Here is a 19,722-nt window from a genome sequence, read left to right on the forward strand (position 1 = left end):
TTCTTCCAGTGCTTGGCGTGCCTTTTGGAGAACTTGTCCCTAATACACAACCTGAACTTCTGTGGGCTCAACTTGAGGCCATTTCCTCTCTCCTGTCCCTAGTTACCTGGGAGAAGAGACCACCTCCCACCTGGCTACACACTCCTGTCAGGGAGTTGTAAAGAGTGATTGGGTCCCCCCTGAGCCTTCTTTTCTCCAGGATAAACACCCTCAGCTCCCTCAGCTGCTCCTTATCAGATTTGTGTTTCAGACCCTCCCCCAGCCCCGTTGCCCTTCTCTGGAAACTCTCCAGCATGTCCGTGTCTTTGTTGTAATGAATAAGACATTGTAGCCTTTTACCCTTGTTCTTGGTCCTGACTGCAGCTGGTTGGTGACCTCTGATTGCCAGCATGTAACCAGTTTGGGGTTTTTTCATTATTATATGAATTAAATTTATGGAACATAAATTTTTGGAACAAAAATATGGAACAGAAATTCTTGGAGTCTGATTCAAGAGCTCCTGGATACTATTTGGAAAACCAAACTGAAAATCAGATCAATACTGACAATGCAGACAACTACTTTAAGATGTCACTCCAAGGTTTTCTGGATAAATTTTCTGTGAATGAATTTTTAGAGAGACATAAAAAGAGAAAGATTATTAATAAAGCCCATATGTTTTAATTCTCATTTTCATCATAATGGTACCCCATTATTTTTAGGTTAGCAGTTCTCAAGTTATTTGGCAAGAGACATTATTATATAGACATAATTCATTGGGTATTTGTAATCTGCAAATTTGTTTCACAGTGAGTGTATTCTGTTTTAGATGATATTTGTTTTTCTTTAAAATTTAATAGAATTGTGCTGCAAGTTAAATTGTATTGAGATGCCATTTTATCAAGAGCTAGATTAATTCATAGAAATGTCACTTCTAATCCATTTCATTAAAGTATTCACCAAAATAAGAGGCACCAGACACTAAAGTTGACAAATGAATGAACATGGAAAGTTCCAATTACATGGAGTAATGTACTCCTAGGGAAACATCTGACACAGCTCTAAGTTTTATTTGTCCCTTATTGTCTTGGTTTTAATTCCTAAGTAAAAAAATAAGAACATTCAGTCAGGAGGACAATCATTGATGCAGGACATTGGCAACTTCAGGCATATGTCTCCCACGATATTGTTCTCTGTGTACCTCCTGATGCCCAGTGCATGTCTCATTCCATCTTTAGAGCCTGAATGGTAGTGAGCAGCAGACACTCAGCAGCAGTATCTGATTAAGTGCATCAGTCAAGATGGGTCCAGTTTTAGCTTCATTCTACTTCAGAGTGGTGTGACTTCACTGTTTGCTGTGCTGTTTGCTTTCTCTGTGCTTGTTTTTGCTGGGACCTGGGGGTTGTCAGCATGGGCTTGTACGTGATTAAGTAGTTGTAATAGTTTCCTGTGTGAACACTTCTTCACACTCAGAAAGCATTTGTGTCTTAGCTTGGCCTGTTTTAGAAATGCTTGCAAAAACACCTGGTTTGGTTATCTGTTCAGTTTTAAATTCACACGCTTGCTTCCATTTTTACAACAGTTTTCCCATTATGTGAGTTCTTACTCTCACATTGTCATGATCCAGACTTAGTTTTGTCTGTTTATAAGCAGATCCTGTGTGTAGAAAACTATGTTGTTTATTTCAGGAGGGGAACAGGGAAGAGGATTGCTCGCTGCATTTGATTTGTAAGCAATTAGTAAGTTCTCGCTAGTAGTAATAAGAAGTAGCTAGAGTAGTAAGTAGATCAGCTATGAAAGTTGCTCACTTTCTTATGAGTGAGAGAGAGTATCGCTTGTGCAGTGACTGTGCTTCAACAGTTTATTGACCTCTTGAAAAACTCACCCCTAAACGGTATGATTTTGTTAATACTTAAACTAAAGGCGTGTCTTAGATGGTTTTGGAAGAGTCATAATGTAGCAAGTTACGAACAGTGTGGAATTTATTTGTCTGGCATAATTCACACCTCCTCTCTGGGGTTGTAGTATTTTGACTGTGAACAGTATAAGAGTGGCAAAAATGGCACAACTCTTGCTCAAAGGGAAGGGAGCTGAGAGTAGAAAGTGAAGACACAAATCAGTGCTACTACGTTTTGTGTGACAGTCTTCACTTGGAGAGTTCTCCTCTACAACTCAGTAATTCTCCTCTTCTGGGAGCTTCCAGACATTTTCCCCTTGCTTCTGCAAAGCCCTGTGTACCTCCAAAGATGTTGAAGGCTGGTGATGTGTAGTTAGCACCTGGAGGTCCCCTTATGTTGCACTGTGTGCTGCCCTCTTCCCTGAGCAGCACCAGCAGGAAACAAAACTGGGAAAAAGCTTGTTTTATGGAAATCTTACATAATGCCTTTAAGTGAGGTGAGTCATGTTTGCTCTTTTAAGGAATTCGGAGTGGTAGAAGACAAGCAGAAATTAACTGCTTAACAATCAAGCTCATTTTGAATGGACAAGTTATTCTAAGTGAAGAAGAGCTTACGTGGAGGTTTCTTAAGTGAGATCATCTATAGTTAACGATTAGAAAGCTCTTTCTCACAAAGGAGTGGCAAATTATGTTGTCACCTGATGAAAAATTAAATTGATTTGTTAGAAGGTAGAGCTTTTTTTCATATACACAAACCATGCAGCTTTAAACTGTCCTGAAGAAGTTTGTGCGGTACTGCTTTTTTTCTTATGTGGGTGAATCTTACGGATAACTCAAAATCTTTCCTAATAGCTGAAAGTTAAGGGCCTTTTATGTTGTTGTTAGTCAAGTTGGATTTGTAGGGTAGTTTCAAGGGATGTTTTTATTTTCACTAAAAATAATTTGGAATTTGATCTTAAAACCCAACCATTTTGCTGGAGTTTATCAGCCATTTCTATCTAGAAGCTGATGAAATGTTGTCATCTACACCATTCCTTCTGATTATGCAGTCAAATGTCTGGATATCACATATCCATGTTGGGACATGGTGTGTTACTTGTTGGGCTGAATCAGTTTTTCTAATGAAAGCTTCACATCTGCAAAATTATCTCCCACAACAGCTATAAGCTTCTGAGTGTTGCTGCTTGAATTTCATGTAGTTTGTTACCTGCATCTCTTCCCAGCCTTGTTTTTGTTTAGTCTTAGACTGTCCTGGCTACTCTCTCAGCACTACATTCCTTTTCTGTTCCTAAGGACTCCAGCACTGTTCCTATCTGTGTTATACCTCTTCTTCAGAAATCCATGGAAACCCTCAGGGTAGGAGTACCCCCTTTCTCTCTTCTGTTTCTTGTGAAATTATCTGTGCTCAGCAATTATGATGGAAAAGAGGCTTTCCCCAGGCAGCACTGTTCCTAGTCTCAGGCCATTCCTCACTTCTTGGATAGTCCTGAACTGGTGGGCTCCCAGTCAAGACTTCCATGCCTGGATACAGGGTGCCTGTGATTTCTCAGTAAATCTGAAATCACTTGTAACACTTTACTCATTAGAGGTAAGGTTATTTAACTTCACAGCTGGATGGTTAAAAGAGACAATCAAAATTTGGAGAGACATAAAGGCAGAAGTAGAACTGTACTTTGTAGCTGCCTGTATTTTAGTGTGGTTCAAGAGGTTATCCTCTCTGCTTTGTCTATCTAAAAAAGCTGCCAGGAGATGTCACGCAGTGGGGATCCAGTCCTTAGATGTCACCTCCAGGTGACATACGCTGCACAGGAGGCTGTCCATCACTAAGGAGAGTTCTTTCTGCAGAATCCTCTGGCTATCTGGCATTCATTTTCACCTCTTCTCAGATTTTCATACAATACAGAACCTCATTCTTAACCAGGACTCTAAACATTTCCCTGAGGGTTGTTCACCATTGCAGTCTCTATGACTTTAAATATTTCTACCTCCACTGCTATCAGCTGCCCAGACAATTAGCAATACTTTTTACTAGCTGTAAACAGAAAACCTGACAGCTGGCCTGAGGTTTTATTTGGCCATAAACAAAGCACTTAACCAGCAGTTTGAACGGAGTTTTTTGTTCAGATAGCTGTGGGGAAGGTTTTTCTCAGCACAAAACCCTTAAAAATGTAGATAATGAGAACTGTGCTTCATAGAAATAAGAATGCTGAAAACTGTGCAAATGTGCAAGGGAGGTTAATGAATACCAGCTCATAAATAGCCCCTCATTGGGGAGATGATTGCTGTAACTGAACAGAGATTGAGGGAGACAGCTGGAGTGGTGCTGCAGTGGGGGTTAGTGGGATTAGGGTGCAGGTTATAGCAGTGATAGCTCATTGCTGTCGTGTACAGGACACTTGTGCACGGTGGCTCAGTTCTAAATGTGGTCGGTATTATTTTGTTTATTAATGTGGCATATTTCAATTGCACACATTATGTGTTATCAGGGCTGAGGCATCTTTCAGGCTTACGTCAGAGAGCACTTTTCTGAAGACCTGAATATATAAACCATCTTTTACACCAAGAGGTACACACATCCTGTGGTGCCGCATTTTGTTAGGTAGACAAGATGCCGTGATTGTTCTGTCTGCACTTGGGTCTAAAGGGCAGACAGCTCATTCATGACAGAGGTGTAGCTGGTGTGAAGGGACCCAGCTGCCAGGTCATCTGATCTTCAAGGGCAGAGTGTTTGGGAACTGCTCCTCAGCATTGGGAACTGGACATGGAGGTGATGTTAGATAGCTGTCCACTGCCCCACAGTCATGGAGGTGATGCTGGAAAGGCTGTAAGCACTTGGAGCTGCCTTTCCGACCTGTGGATGTGCCCCATCTGGAATTAGGACATCTTTTTTCATGACTGAGATGACAAGGGACTACTACAATACATGTAACAGAAGCAAGTGCTGCTGATCCTTTGTAGGACTCAGGAAATCCCACCACTGTAGAAACATTTCTCAGGGGCATGGGTTGGAAAAATGCCAGCAGCTGCTGTAAAACTGGCATCTCATGTGGTTTTTAGGCCCTGCATTATTTAAGTTGCTGGTATTTCCCTGGTAACATGGACAGCTGGTATTCAAAGCTAGAGTGGGTGGAGAGGCATTAGCCCCACTGAACACAGTGCAAGGTTGCTAGCAGCCGTACAGAGCAGAAACTTCTTCCTGAAAAGCATTAGATGCACAGATCCCAAAATTACAGTGGAAGCAGTGTCTGTTCTGTTGTTGGGCAGGACGGCAGCAGAGATGCCGTGGCTGCCCTGCTGGTATTTAGATGACACCTGCTGGTCAAATGTCCCCGCTTGTCAAGGATGTTCTCCATGCACAGAGCAAGGCATTCTTGGATGTGCCAAGAATGTATTGGACTTAATGTGCCATCCTGATGGGAAAATGAGCTCCTGTGAAGAAAGCATATCCCTTATCTTAAACTATCAGCTGGTGTCTTTGGAGAGGTTAGATCCAAACGACAGGAGAGAAACTCCTTGAAAAGGGCATCCCCAATTCAATTTTTTTTTTAGCTTGGCTCTGTCTCACAATGTTAATCCCTTGTGTTTGAGTGGAGTGACTTTTTGGTGTGTGTTTAATCTGTCTCAGGAAGTTCAGGACTTCACTGGACAGTGCCCTTGGTAGTCTGGAGTAACTTTGGAGTTGCCTCTGCAGTGGGTCAGGTGGGTGGCAGCCAGAAAAGTCACTTCCAGCTAATATCATCCTGTAAGTGTTACAGCCATACAGTTCAAGCTTGAAAATATTTTCAAGACAGCATTGCTTTTTATTCTTTCAGATACCCACAGCTTTTTCAAACAGCAGCAGCATCGGAGGGAGAGATGGGAACAAAACCACACAGCTGCCAGGAGGGTTTCCCGGCGCTCTGTCAGCAAGGAGCGATGGGTGGAGACACTTGTGGTGGCAGACAGCAAAATGGTTGAATATCATGGGAGTGACCATGTGGAGTCATATATCCTCACAATAATGAATATGGTATGTACAGTGTTTTGGAGTTTGTGGGTAGGCGAATGAAGCAAACCTGAATTTGATTATGCTGCTGATCTTCTAACAGGTCTGCAGTGTTGCTCATGGAGAAAAATGTAGTATCATTAATATATATGAATTGAAACTCTGTATTTTTCAGTATGTTTTTTACATTGTATTTTGTATAGGCACAATTTTTCTCTGGATTTATGCAAGATCAGTCTCATAGCTGTAAACTCTAGCACTAGCTTTCTTTTCACTGAAATTCTCTGTCTCCCTTGGAACTTGTTGCTCAGTGGTGATTTCAGATTTTTGACTATGGCAGAGAGAAATTCTTTCACATATTTGTGGATGAGAAAGGCACACAGGAGCTTGCTGGAAATTGTAGTAACTTTGCAAAAGCTAAAATACCATTTTAGCTTTTTTTAACCAGCTTGTTACTGTTTTGGTCACAAATCCAAACAGCAATATATGAACTATTATGAAGCAAGTTAACTGTCCCAGTTGAAGCCAATACAACTGTTTTTCCAGATAAGTATCCTTCTTGGAGTACAAAGTTCACATTGGAAGAAAGAAAAGTTGAACTTAGATGCTTTCCTTTGTGGCAAGTTTCAAAATAGAAGTGATCCTGGGAAAAGCCATAGCATTTGCCCATAGATATGCCTTCTGTTATTAATGCCTGTTATCGATATTATGTGTATCATGGTAGATATTGAGCTTGAGAGTACATTGAGGATGCGTTCTGTCTGGTTATCATGGAAATGTGCAATATTTGTGGAGGTAATCAGATTGTAATTCTAACCATGGTGACTGATCTGTCCTGTGAGTTTATACAGTATGTTCCCAGCTGTGCCCCAGGCAGCGCCCCAGCTTGCTGCTGAGGCAATGAGCCTGAATAAATAGGTGCAAAGGTTGTTCGAGCACGTGAGGTTTTGTCCACACAGGGAAAAGTTCTTGGAATAAAACCCAGTCATTATCAGGTTCAGGAACAAACAAGACTCGACAGTCTGACCTTAGATATTAGGGTTATTTAAAATGTTTCAATTTCCAGTAGAGTACCTTGCAAAAGATCCATATCCAAATCAGACCTCTGTAAACACAATTTCTACTTCATTTTGGTATTTCTCCTTTAGTGGTCTTCTCCATAACAGTTGTAACCCAAAGGCAATCCATTTTGTTCATCCATATTTCCTGTGATAGATGGCATAGGTCGCACATAGATATGTATAGATACATTGTGATTATCTTCTGCTCTGATTCCTTTTCCTCCTGCCTAATTCAATATTTTGATGATGTTTATAACAATTGGGTCACATTTTTGCAGAGTTCAGTTCTTGTTCCTTTTTATGTGGAGTCTTTTTTGAATGGAGTTATCTTTGCTTTTGTACTTAATCAGCCTCTCCTGTACTCTGAAAACACAAGAGTAGCCATTATTCAACTAATTTCTCTTTGCCTAGTGCTGACTAAATTTGCTTTTTTTGTGAGAGGATCCTGTTTATTTAAATCAGGACAATTTGATATGCTGTTTTATTTGCCCCCTGAATGTACCTTTCCGTCAGTGTTGTATGACTGTAGATGTTGTGTTCTTTTCTGCTAGTATTTTTTATGAACTCAGAGATTTTTGAATCTTTTTAATCTTGTTTGGGCTTTTGCTCTTTAGCTTAGTAGCTTTAGCCAAAGGCTGTGTCATCATTCATTAGGCAGAGTTAGCCTTTGCAGTAGTTGTCATATTTTTTTTATTTCAGTAAACTTTCAATGATTTGAGAATTTAAAAAGCAAACCAATCCCCAGATCAACAGTATGCTAGAAGAAAGTGTATTTTCTCTCTAAAATTGTGTTCTGCTGTAGAGGAATCAGTTAATCTCATGTCTCCTGGCTCTGGCACAGGTCACAGGGTTGTTCCATGATCCAAGCATTGGCAATGCAATTCACATTGTGCTGGTGCGGCTCATCCTCTTTGAGGAGGTGGAGGTAAGGTTTTTATTTACCTCAAAATATCACTTACAAACCTTCTGGGTTCAATGCATTGGGCTGGAATTATATTTGCTTAAAATAATGTTTTAAATTTACTCCGTTAAAACCTACAACGTCTGGTTTTAGGAGAAATGCTGCCCTGGATAGCAAAGTATTTTAGCTGATGACTTCAGATATTTCTGCATAAAATTGCATAGGAAACTGTAATTAAAACAGGCAGGTTAAGAATGGGGAAATGGAATCTCCCAAGTGTCAGAAGAAGATGGGATGCCAAAGAAGACTAGATAAGAAACAGAAACTATACATCAACATTCAGGATTTAATTACCTAGCTTTGCCTAAAATGTATTATGAACTATAGTGCTATAGTATTTGCAGATATCTGAAGAGGTAAATCTCTTATTGTGCAGTTCAAACACATATTTTTCTTTTTTAAATCTCTTTTGAAACAAAGAAAAATGAGGACAAAGTAGATGTTAATTCCTGTAACTAGCTGTATATTGATAGTTTCCAATGTGTCTGTCTCACAAGTATGTTACTGTATGCTTAAATACATGCTGATTGTCATGATTTTGTGGTTATTTTTTAAATGCAATGCATGATAGAGTTAGCTCTGACCAGAGGTACACCTTAAAGGGATTTTCTCAGTGGCTTAGAATTTATAACCACAAGCCAGATGGTACCAGTGCTATTACAGGCAGTAAACCAAACCTCATGGCTATGTCTTCAGAAATATTTGTTGGGATAGAGTCTGTCCTTACTGCTCTCAGCGTAAGTCAGACAAAAACTTGAGGTTCCACCTAAACAGGACAATCAGGACCTGAGATCCATGATGACCTCCAATTAACTGCATTTGCTAAACTTCTGTGGCTGTTTGGATAAAAAATGTGGATTCCTGTTGAAGGAATGGCAATGGTGGAAGTAACAGTGTTAAATACGTCTCAAAATTTGGTTTTAGATTCCCCAGAAATTACTGTCTGGTAACACTTAATCCCGTACTTTGATGCTTGTTAAAAACAAAGCAAACTGAGGCAAGACAAAGTGAATGTCCAAGACCACAAATTGGAAAATTCAATTTTGGATTAATTAATTTTCCATACTTTTTATTTAAGGTTTTCAGTAATTTGCCTGTAAAATGTATAATAATAAGTTGAAGAAGAAACATTTATGACTGCTTTGTTTCTCTTTGGAATTGAAAAATATGGTGAAATGAATAGTCTGTTAGAAGCTATAATTGTTGTCTGAATATGATAGTGTTCACATAACATTGAGTGACAAATTTGATCACAAAGTCCCACAATAAGTAATCTTCACCTTCTCTTCAGAGAAAATTTGATTTCAAGAGAATATAAAATGTTTGAAAGTTTCAGTTCAATGTTGGATCTTATGAAGCTCATTTGTCAAAATATATGTAGAGTTCTGCATTCTGTAATTTTTCCTTTAGCTGGGCCAATTACAGGAATGTCAGCATTTTAACTTAATATTCAATGTTAGATAAATAGATGTCATTGCTCCTAATGATGGCTCTAACTTCAGGCAAAAGCATAATCAATTACATGTAGATTACCCATCATCACAGCTGACTTCACTGAAGTGTTACTGCAGTGCAGTGTGGTCTTTACAGTAATATATTCCTTCATTTCCCATTAGCAAGGCTTGAAGATAGTGCACCATGCTGATAAGACATTAGCCAGCTTCTGCAAGTGGCAGAAGAGTGTCAATCCCAAGAGTGATGTCAACCCCACACACCATGATGTGGCTGTCCTTCTTACCAGGTATGACAGCAGTGACTGGCTGCTGTTCAGTTGCATTTCTTTGGTGAGGATATTTCCTTTATAGACTCAGGCCATCACTTAGTTCATCCTGCACAGAGCTCATAAACGTGGCTGAAATATTGATGACGCTACATGTGCATACGGGTTAGAGATGCCTCTTAGTCACAAAATAGAGATTTGTGGGTCCCAAGAGGTGAACAACTTCCACAGCTCAGGTCATTTTCCCCCCTTGATCCTGTCTCATTTTGTGCTCAGTGACTGCTCTATTCTCCTTTGAGCCCATACACCAAAACAAGGTAGCCTGCAGATGAACAACTCCTGAAGAAATGTGCAGGTGCAGCTCTGAAAGGACAAGTATTATGCAGAGTGCCATTCATTTTTAAGCTTTAAAGCATATGATTTTTAAATATCTCCATATTTAAGTAGACACAAAATAATTTTTAATGTCTGAGCACAGGAGGAACAGAAAACTTGAAAGTGAGGTTGTCTGAGGTTATGCAGGGAGTTTATGTCATAGCATGAAATGGGACTTCTCCAGGTCTGTAAAAATTGATACAGAAAAGATTGAGTCTGTGGTCTAAAAAAAACAGGCCTTGGCTAAAGTCTGTCAGGCAAAAAACCCAACCTAAAACACCCCTCAAGTGGCTCAGTAAAAAAGAGTCACAGAATCTTAGGTTGGAAGGGAACTTCAAGATCATCAAGTGCAGCCTTTGACCATTCATTCCCCAGCTTCTCAACCTTTTCTCAGTCAGAAATCTTAAAATAAGAATGTGAGATAAAGTCTCACAATGATGTGAGATTTCACTGTCCAAATATAAAGCACTCAGACAGTTCACTTGAATGAAGCTGAGCTGTGGTGACTTTAGTAAACCGTGCTCTAAAATGCTGCCAGACATGGAGGTTCTAAAACTTTGGCTTATGGGAGTTGGTAATGAGTGCATGTATCTAGGCACTACAGCCACATAAATACTGGCTACAAATTATAACAGTATAGTATAGTAGTAGAACAAGTGCATGTTGTTCCATACATGTTTGTGAAAAGACTTACCACTATGATTTACTCAAGATGAAAATTAGCACATTATAAGATGGAAGCTTGCTACCCACTCTTAGTGACACTCCAGGGACAGAGTTGGTTTTAAGCTCTTTAAATGGCGCATCTCTTCTGTGGTTCTAGAAAGGACATTTGTGCTGGCATGAACCGTCCCTGTGAAACCTTAGGCTTGTCTCACCTGTCAGGCATGTGTCAGCCTCACAGGAGCTGCAACATCAATGAGGACTCTGGCCTCCCCTTGGCTTTCACTATTGCTCATGAACTTGGACACAGGTACAGTTGACTGGGAACGGGGAGCCTGTCTGAGTCGAATTTGTTATTTGCATGTTAATACTCAAATTGTGAGGCAGAAACAAAACAAAAAGTGAGTTAATGTCTCTATTATTAAAATCAAAGTTTATTTAAAAGCAAAAAAAAACCTCTTAAGCCTTTGATGTGTGTTTCACATATACAGCTATTCATCAGAATGAAGTAGCATCACTCAACCCTGCTAATTTTTCCAAACACGTGCTAGATTTCTATGCAATTACATTAGATAATCTCCAGATTATCTAAAAAACCATTTACAGAGAGATAAAAGAACATTATCCAATAAGCACTTAGAGAAAACAAACCTGTCTCACTACATCAAGGTGTTTCAGTAGTGCAAATTAGCTAGAAAACATTTTTAACTCCTATAGAAAAACATGTATAAGCTTATCATATATTTAATATTTGTTATATCCGTTTTTTTTTAATGATCCAGTAAAGTCTTTTTAGAGCATTTCTTAGTAAATGGTATTTTCTGTATAATAATGCTATTGTGGATACACTTAGACTAAGATAAATAAAGTTCCTAGATATTTTGTTTTAGATATGGTTATTTTTTTTAATGATAGGGTATTTCTGTTTGAACTAAATTTCTCAGAATTTTAGATTTTTGGAGGTGTTTTGCTTGGTTAGATGATTTATTAACTCACTTGAAAAAACCCTGATTTTTGAAACTGTTTTGACACAGCTGTTTTCCTCAGGGCAGAGCATTATCTCATGGATACTCTGGTTTGACTGTAATTCCTGCACTTTTCAACTGGACTCTGTTGCTTGGCTAAGTCACATGTTCATTGCTTTATCTACAATGACATTAATTTCACTGTGCGCCAGCCACCAATCAGGATGGAGTCTCTATTTCCTCATAGGATGAGGATGATGATGATGATGATGATGATGATGATGATGATGATGATGATGATGGTGATGATCCTGTCGACCATTAATTGGCCACTATTTATTCAACCTCTGCACTGCCAGAAGGGAAATTGTACAAATAAGTAATGCTGAAATCACTCCAATTGGGTCTGGGTGCTGTGGGTTTAAGTCACTTGGTCCCCATAGCCTGTTGCTGGCAGGGAGCTGTTTTCATTCACACTAATGATCTGAGGAGATTCCTTCCCCACAGACTGATCCATCTGTGACCTTCTCCTTGTCTATCCTGGCTGGCTGGTGACTCTGTGTCCTTTGGAGGCTGTGGGGCTCAGTACTGCTGTGCTTGCCCTTGCAGGAGTGGTGCAGGGCCTTTCCTTAAGGACTGTCTCCATAAGGAATGTTGAATACTGCAGGGTTTGTTGTCACCCTCTTGACCTCAAGCCAGGCTAGTGTGCACACGTTGAGAAGTTCAGGTATGGACAAGTTTGTAAGAACAGATGAACAAAAAATACGAAGACAGACATGCTCCCGTACCTTAGATGAATGCCAAAAGTCAGCTCTTCCCCACACTGTCTGTCTAGATGTCTGCAGCCTTAGCATTCAACAGACCCTGTTTGTGGAAAAGAGCCTGTCAGAAAGGGGACATCCGTGCATTTGTGCTTCTGACTCATTACTGGAATTGGTTCTGACTGAAATTAGCTCCACTTTCGGAACTTTTGAGTCATGATATGATTACATTTTTGAGAAACGTAGTCTTAAGTATTTTGAACACACTTTATCTGATTCGTGACTTAATCATGATCTGAGTAAGCTCTCACTGCTTTCAGGACTTACTCCAGATGTTAACAATGTAGGTGTCAACATCTTCATATATCAACATCTATGTATGTTATTATTTATATTATGCGATCATGCTCACTCTGAGGTGATGAAGGGGCATGTATGTTTACTCAGTTGAATACCTTCCAAACTTCTGTGTTTATGACTTCTGCAAGCTCTTGAATAAAAGAATTTCTCAGCAAGTCAGAGATGCTGGCAGGAACCTGCCGTGGACATCTGCTTGCATAGATTGAGAAAATTAAATAGGATGAAGGAATAGAGGTTGGAGGAAAATTCACTGAACATTCAATAATTTTGTAGGCAGTGTCTCTGGTGCAGTCTGTCAAAAGTTTTAGAAATGAAAAAAGCAGTAGAGACATTATTATGAGAGAGTCTAAGACAGAATATAACAAAGCCTCATCTTAGTTGAAGTGGTGCAAGTTTGGGTTCAAGAGTTAGGGAGCAGTCTGAGCTCTAACAGCTGTAACCTAACTTTTAGGTTTAAACTTTGATTTCTGCCCCAGCTGGGTATGAGTATTTGGACTCCATTAAAAGTACAGAAGTATAGTCTGTGACAGTGTGTTCTTTATTTTGTGCAGAGCAATGTTGTTGTGCATAACAGACATGTTTGAAAGCCTGTGGAGGTGTAGATTTTTCATAGATTTTGGGTCGTATGTTCTGTGTTTACGCTTTCTTTTAGCAAACAGATAACTACAGCTCTGCAGGGGAGGAAACAACGTGTCTTTTTAAGCACAGAGTGGAACCTCTAGGTAGGTGTTGTGGTACAGCCATTCAGCTGGAATTACTAGATGTTGTTTTTTACCTCCAGTTTTGGAATCCAGCACGATGGAAAGGAGAACGACTGTGAGCCTGCTGGAAAGCGCCCGTATATCATGTCCCGACAGCTGCAGTATGATCCCACTCCCCTCACCTGGTCCCAGTGCAGCAAGGAGTACATCACACGTTTCCTAGAGTGAGTGGTCAGGTTGCAGCATTTGCCTAAATTGAGCACAACTGTGCTGGAGTTCAAAGTATATATTGTATTATTGCATTGATTATTGTAGGAGGTCTTAGTGTTTTTGAGTTATTTTTTATGGACAACATACCACTGTCCTGTTGCTTACTTATCTGGGAAAAGCTCAGTGTAGTCTGGAAGTGAACTCAAGTCCTCTCATATTGGCTCGGGTTTGGTGCAATCTGCAGCTTTTTGCAGTTACCAGGAGAAAGAAGCCTTTCCATCGAGGGCCCTGACAGAGCTTCATAGGCTTTGCCTTTGGCCACAGTGCCATGTGTTTGGCTTCACTGACTTGTTCAAATCTGTTCCATTCTTATTAAGACCAGCAGTGTGGTACAACTTTAACCACAGGCTGTGGGGTTCTCTGAAGCCACTCTGCAAACCATACTGAGCTCATGGTGTTTCCTCTTTGACAAGCTGTATTTTGCCATTTTAAAACCATCTCTTGCTGGACAGGATAACTACTTTGTTTGCAACATTTCAGCCTAACTTGGCTGGAGTCTGGAAGTATTATTTACATGGGCCAATCAAAATTACCCCTAAGAAATAGATACTAAAAGTCTGTATAGAAACATCAAAAAACTGTGGTGATAGGGAGTTTTTTTAATATGGAATTTTTGTCTTTTAGTCGTGGGTGGGGATTCTGTCTGGATGACATCCCCCAAAAAGAAGTTCTAAAGTCCCCAATCATTGCTCCTGGAGTGATTTATGATGTGCACCATCAATGCCAGCTTCAGTATGGTTCCAATGCTACATTCTGTGAAGATGTGGATGTAAGTGCTCGATGTTTTTCTTCATTTTCCTAGTAAGAATTCAAAATTCTTAAGCAGCATGGAAGTGTATTCAGTGCACCTCATTTACGAATGCAGTGTGTTTAGAGTCTCGTAGGCTAGATGTGCAGTGCAGGCATTGCCTAACACACTTAATTCTGCCTATTCTGGAAGTGAGCTGTTATGCTCTTTGCATTGTATTTCACAAAATCTTTTCTGTATCTCAACGATATCTATGGTTACATGCCTGTCCTTCTGCAGTGGAGTCGTTTTGGTTTTAAACTTGTAATAGTAATTCTAAGGTAAATTGTTAATGCAACTTAAGTCCGATTTTAAAATATTCTTCAACCTTGTGGCTTTTAATTGATCAAATCATTCTGGGAACAAATCTTCAGTTCCAGGAAGAGTTTTCTGAAGAAATTAGGGTTCTCTTCCCATACATCCTGATTTTTCATACTCTTTATGATCTAACAAACAAAAGAATATTTCAGTCCCTGTGCAAAATAATTATTTTGAAAAACCAATATTTTTGCATGGAACATTAGATATTTATGCAGAAGTGTATAATTCATAGAGTGCCCTGAGGTCTGTCTCACAGCATAGCAAAGCAGTATTGTGAGCAGATGCAAGGGAGAAGTGCAGTCACAGCAACCCTCACAAGATTGTGGAGCCCTGCAGAGTAACAGGTTGTATTAGCTAAAATGCAGTGGTATGGTATTTTACTAGAATAGTGGTACGTAGAATGTTCAGAGGTCTTTGGGTCCTTACAGCATTGTCCAGATTATCATGGGTGCTGGGTCTGCAAAGAGACAAAAGCAGTTGCTGGTTGTAGTGAAGTTTTTTTTTGAGTGAGTACATCAGTCTGGAAGGCAAGGAGTTCAGAGTATTAAAGTCCATGCTAAAAGCTTTCTGGCCAAAGTTGTTTTGAGCAAAAACAGCAGCAGCAACAGCAGCAGCCCCCACACCTTTTTTCTTCTTCCTTCTTCTTTCTCACCCCAGTACGAGGGATTTTATTCATAAATCATCCATTTAACTAAAAGCATGATTCTAAAACATTTTTCTTACACCAATCTGAGCTTAATTCTAATGTGCGAAAGTGGTGTAAGTTCTTCCCCAAAATCTACGTACATGATTTTATCTATTTATGCAAAAGGTGCTGTTTTCTTACCCAAAAACTATGTATATAATTTTACCTGTTTACATGAGTAGTTCTATCTATTCTATCTAGAAATGCAAGCAATGTTCTGCCATGTTTTTGTTATGCCTGGACCTAAGTTAAACCAGGCTTTAAGGCCTTTTACTAGTTGACACAGTCTCTTAAGGCGCTTGAAATATATTTCTACTTACTTAAAATTAAAACTTACACTTCTGTTTCATGTCTGTGTGGCTTAATATATTTCAGCTTCTCTAGAGGTTCTAATTCAAACCCTGCATTTTATTTTTCTCTGAGGGACTCAGAGAGGCTTTTATTTCTTGCATTCAAACACAGCATATTTATACATAGAACAGCTCAGCAACAATGTTTCCGAGTGCTAGCCTAGCTAAATTATCACTAATTTTCCTGTGTTTTGAGCAGCAATGTTCAGTAAATGCTGGAGACAGCACCCAGCCTACTGGCCCTGTCAAACACAGATGTGTTTTGGTTGTTGGCAGTGCTGGTATGAACACAGCTCTGGACTGGGCACTGCTGATGTTGACTGTTTATTCCATTCAGTTAATTGTGTGTATCTCCATCTACCCTTCTCCTAGAGAAATTATTTCTGATTAATCTTTTCAACCTTAATAGATAACATGATTACCAGTGTTGAACTACAGCCGCTGAATCTGAAGAAGGTACTGAAAGATTGCTTTCATTACCTGCTGTTACAGTTTCCTTAGTTACTGTAATTTGTCTGTTGGCACAGATAGAAAATTAGGATGTAATTTTGCAATAGTGGCTCAGTCTGTCTCTCCTTGAGTTTGAACCTAATAGGCCTTTACATTCGCATCTCCTGATTAACCAATTTTACAGGTGGACATATGTCAGAAAATTAATTGGTATCCTCTCATTTTGCATTTTACTGAAAGGCCTGTATTTGCTGGTAGTTGCACTGGCAGGAGATGGAATTGAGAACAGTAGGGTCAACTTGGAATGTTGAATCATCAGTCTTTTTGTCATTTTGTCTAAGAGGTCTGACTCTTTTTTGCCTTTCCTCTATTTACTTAGCCTTGCTCACTGACAAGCTGCTTTTGTTTTGTACATTTTAATGTCTGACTGAATTTGATCCACAGATCCTTTTTGAGAGAACAGTATGCATTTAGCTGAAGATGCCCTGGAGTTCACCTAGCAAAAATTAGTATTTATAATTCAGATAGTGGTTTTCATGAAGCACTTAGGCAGCAAACTCTCCTGTGAAGTATATAAATATTGTCCCTCTAATAAGGCAAAGAGAAGCAAAATATGTATTAGATGGAGGAATTTTCCCCATCATAGCTAGACCCATAGCTTTCTGTAGAACAGCCTGTACGATATCAGAATACTCATCTTAATGCCTTTTTCTCCAAAAATGCCATTGGCTTCCATGAAACAGAGGTTCTTACTGGATTCATCTTTCTTCAAGGTGCAGACCCTATTCTCATAGATTGGGTGGAAAGTGTATATCATACTGCTGATGAAAAGAAAACCTGCTTGCTTTGCAGTGAGTCCATAGCAGAGTCATGAATTTCTGTGTGTTACCTCTAAAGGCATGCAGTACATAGTGCATTCTATCATATTGTTGTTTTTCATATTGTAGTGCATCTCCTCTGCTATCGTTTCAGTATTCTTAGAGACGAAAAACAGTTATGGGATATGGAGATAAATATGGAAAAATCCTTACAAAGCTAAAGAATTCCCTTTGTGAATTCTTGACTTGGAAATCTATGGGTGCACCTAATAATAAAAGTAACTGCCAATGAAAAGCTGTATTTCTCTATGGCAGTTTCTCTGATATTGTGTGAGGATGGTGCAAGAGTACACTTTATACACTAAAACCACAAAATACACTTTATACACTAAAACCACAAAATATATTCTGTGTACAAGAGTTAAAATAAAGGGTGACTTTGATAACGAGAGAGAATTCATCAGCCAGAGCACTTGGGTAGCTCTGCCTTAAGAACCTGACAATGATGGCTTCACAAGGCCTTCATAAGGAATGCTACCCATGAGCTGTAAGTAGAGAATTGCAAAACATTGCCCAAAAACAGCGAACCAAGATGCCCAAGTGGTCCAGGCGTTGTATTCCAGCTGGAGGGCTGGAGTGCTTTGAGATGTTCCATGCCATCAGCTTTTTTCTGGTGCTCTTGTTGGCAAGTCAAGGTTAACAGACAACGGAGGAAGTAAATGAAAGTGAACTATCTCAAAGCTTGTGCCCAAGCTTAGCCATTTTAAACAGAAGGAGATCAGAAATGGGCAGCCAAACTCTACATTTCCCATTTGGATGAACATTGCTGCTAGCTCATTAGGGCTGCATTTTTGGAAGTGTGCAGTTTATATGTTAACTTCCAAATCTGGTTATGTGTCCCATCCCAGTGGGAGCTGCTAGTGGGATCCTTCTTATTAACTCTTTTCTCTGATGGCATTTGGAGCCATCCCTTCTTCACGGGTTGATGCTGCCAGCTCTGTTCTCTTTTCCAGAACTGGACTATGACATCCAAACAGCCTGAGTCAGGACCTGGGCTTTTGCTTCTGTTGTTCCTGCTGGCAGCGTGCATTCCCTCTGAGAGCCCTGCTTCCTCTGCTTTGGAAGTGATGTTTCGTGCAAAGCCCTGATCAGTCAGGAGTTCCAAGCATGCAGGGCTCCTGCATGCCAAACAAAGAAAAGCTGGTGTCCATGTGAACTGAAGAGGGAGAAATGGCCCTCCAGCTCTGTGCTCCCTTTCTGGAGAACAGTCCTGGCTGAGCAAAGTGGGTTTGGTAAAAGGTGGCTGGAATATTTCTTGCCCTGCTTTCTTTGTTGCCTCTCAGGAGTTTCTGTCTGTTCTGTGGAGCCGCTGCACATGGAGCAGCATCTGGAATGCTGTGTTTTATTGGCAACCTACTGCATTCATACTGGCACCAGTTTGTGAGTTACTTAAAATGCAAACATTCACTAACCAGAGCCTTTACCCTTCCCAGCCCACTATGCTTTTTTCTCTGCCAACTAGCTGACTGCTTTTTTTTTCAGATCGTTTCCTTGCCATTTGCCAAGCTGATGTTTTAAGAAGCCTGATCACTTTTTCCTCATCTGGTTTTGGGACCTCCATTAATATTGTTGGAGATGTGATGTTGTTTGTATTTGCCTGCCTGGCTTCTGTAACCTTTGATTTCACTGTGTGTTTCCAGGCAGACAGCAATGCAGAATTGAAGATGGTATTGGTTAGTACTCGTCAAATGAAAATTGTTCAATTTTCTGTTCACCTTATCTGCAAACAGCAGTGACCAGAGTTTGTTAAGCCATTGTGTTTTCCTAGGAGCTGAGCAGCCAATTAGGAGAATATTTGAAGTCACATAGTTCAGAGAATTCACTTGATAGTATTTACCATATTTTAAATTTTTCAAATAGTCCCTTTTTGCACAGTAATGACGAGTAGCTAAATTTGGACCCTTGGTAGTTCCTATCTTGTGAAAAACTCACACCCCTCTGGAAATACAACCCTTACAAGACCTTTTAAGTGGCTGTAAAAAACTCTGGAGGCTTTTGAAAATGTTGGCCATAGGAGTTCTACCCTGCGTCAGACTGCTGCAATTTTCTTCCTTTTTCAGAACCTTTGCCAGACCCTCTGGTGCACAGTGACAGGCTCCTGCCGCTCCAAACTGGATGCTGCTGCAGATGGCACTCGCTGTGGAGAAAACAAGGTGACTGTGAGCCACGCTGTTGGCAAGCTGTGCTGCCTGCCAAAGTGCAGAGATGAGCCATGAGTAGCTCTGTTATTGTTGAGTGTGAAGGAAGGGTCATCCTGTGACATCTCCCTTTACATTTCCTCTTAAGTGTTCAAACCTCATGAGCTGAAATAACAAATAATTCACAGAAACTCAAAAAATTCATAATTTTCCTGTGATAATGATCTGAAGCTCTTTGTGCTTTCTCTTCTTTCCTCAGTGGTGCTTCTCTGGTGAGTGCATTACAGTGGGGAAGACTCCTGAAGCAATCCATGGCGAGTGGGGCGTTTGGTCGTCCTGGTCCCATTGCACAAGGACATGTGGGGCAGGAGTTCAAAGTTCAGAGAGGCTGTGTGATAATCCAGAGTAAGCTGAG

General features: G+C 40.1%; 1 protein-coding gene across 1 annotated transcript in view; it reads left to right on the plus strand.

Annotated features, from left to right (window-relative positions):
- Nucleotides 1–19,722, plus strand: part of ADAMTS12 (ADAM metallopeptidase with thrombospondin type 1 motif 12) — a 144,731-nt gene that overhangs the window by 68,531 nt on the left and 56,478 nt on the right. Inside the window, exons 5-12 of the mRNA XM_031063069.1 lie at nt 5,689–5,885; nt 7,764–7,847; nt 9,500–9,624; nt 10,802–10,951; nt 13,509–13,652; nt 14,323–14,467; nt 19,230–19,322; nt 19,567–19,712. Coding sequence (XP_030918929.1) covers nt 5,689–5,885; nt 7,764–7,847; nt 9,500–9,624; nt 10,802–10,951; nt 13,509–13,652; nt 14,323–14,467; nt 19,230–19,322; nt 19,567–19,712 — 1,084 coding nt within the window. The remainder of the gene's footprint in view (nt 1–5,688; nt 5,886–7,763; nt 7,848–9,499; nt 9,625–10,801; nt 10,952–13,508; nt 13,653–14,322; nt 14,468–19,229; nt 19,323–19,566; nt 19,713–19,722) is intronic.

This window comes from Geospiza fortis, unplaced genomic scaffold (genome assembly GCF_000277835.1).
Source record: "Geospiza fortis unplaced genomic scaffold, GeoFor_1.0 scaffold174, whole genome shotgun sequence".
NCBI classification, from domain to species: domain Eukaryota; kingdom Metazoa; phylum Chordata; class Aves; order Passeriformes; family Thraupidae; genus Geospiza; species Geospiza fortis.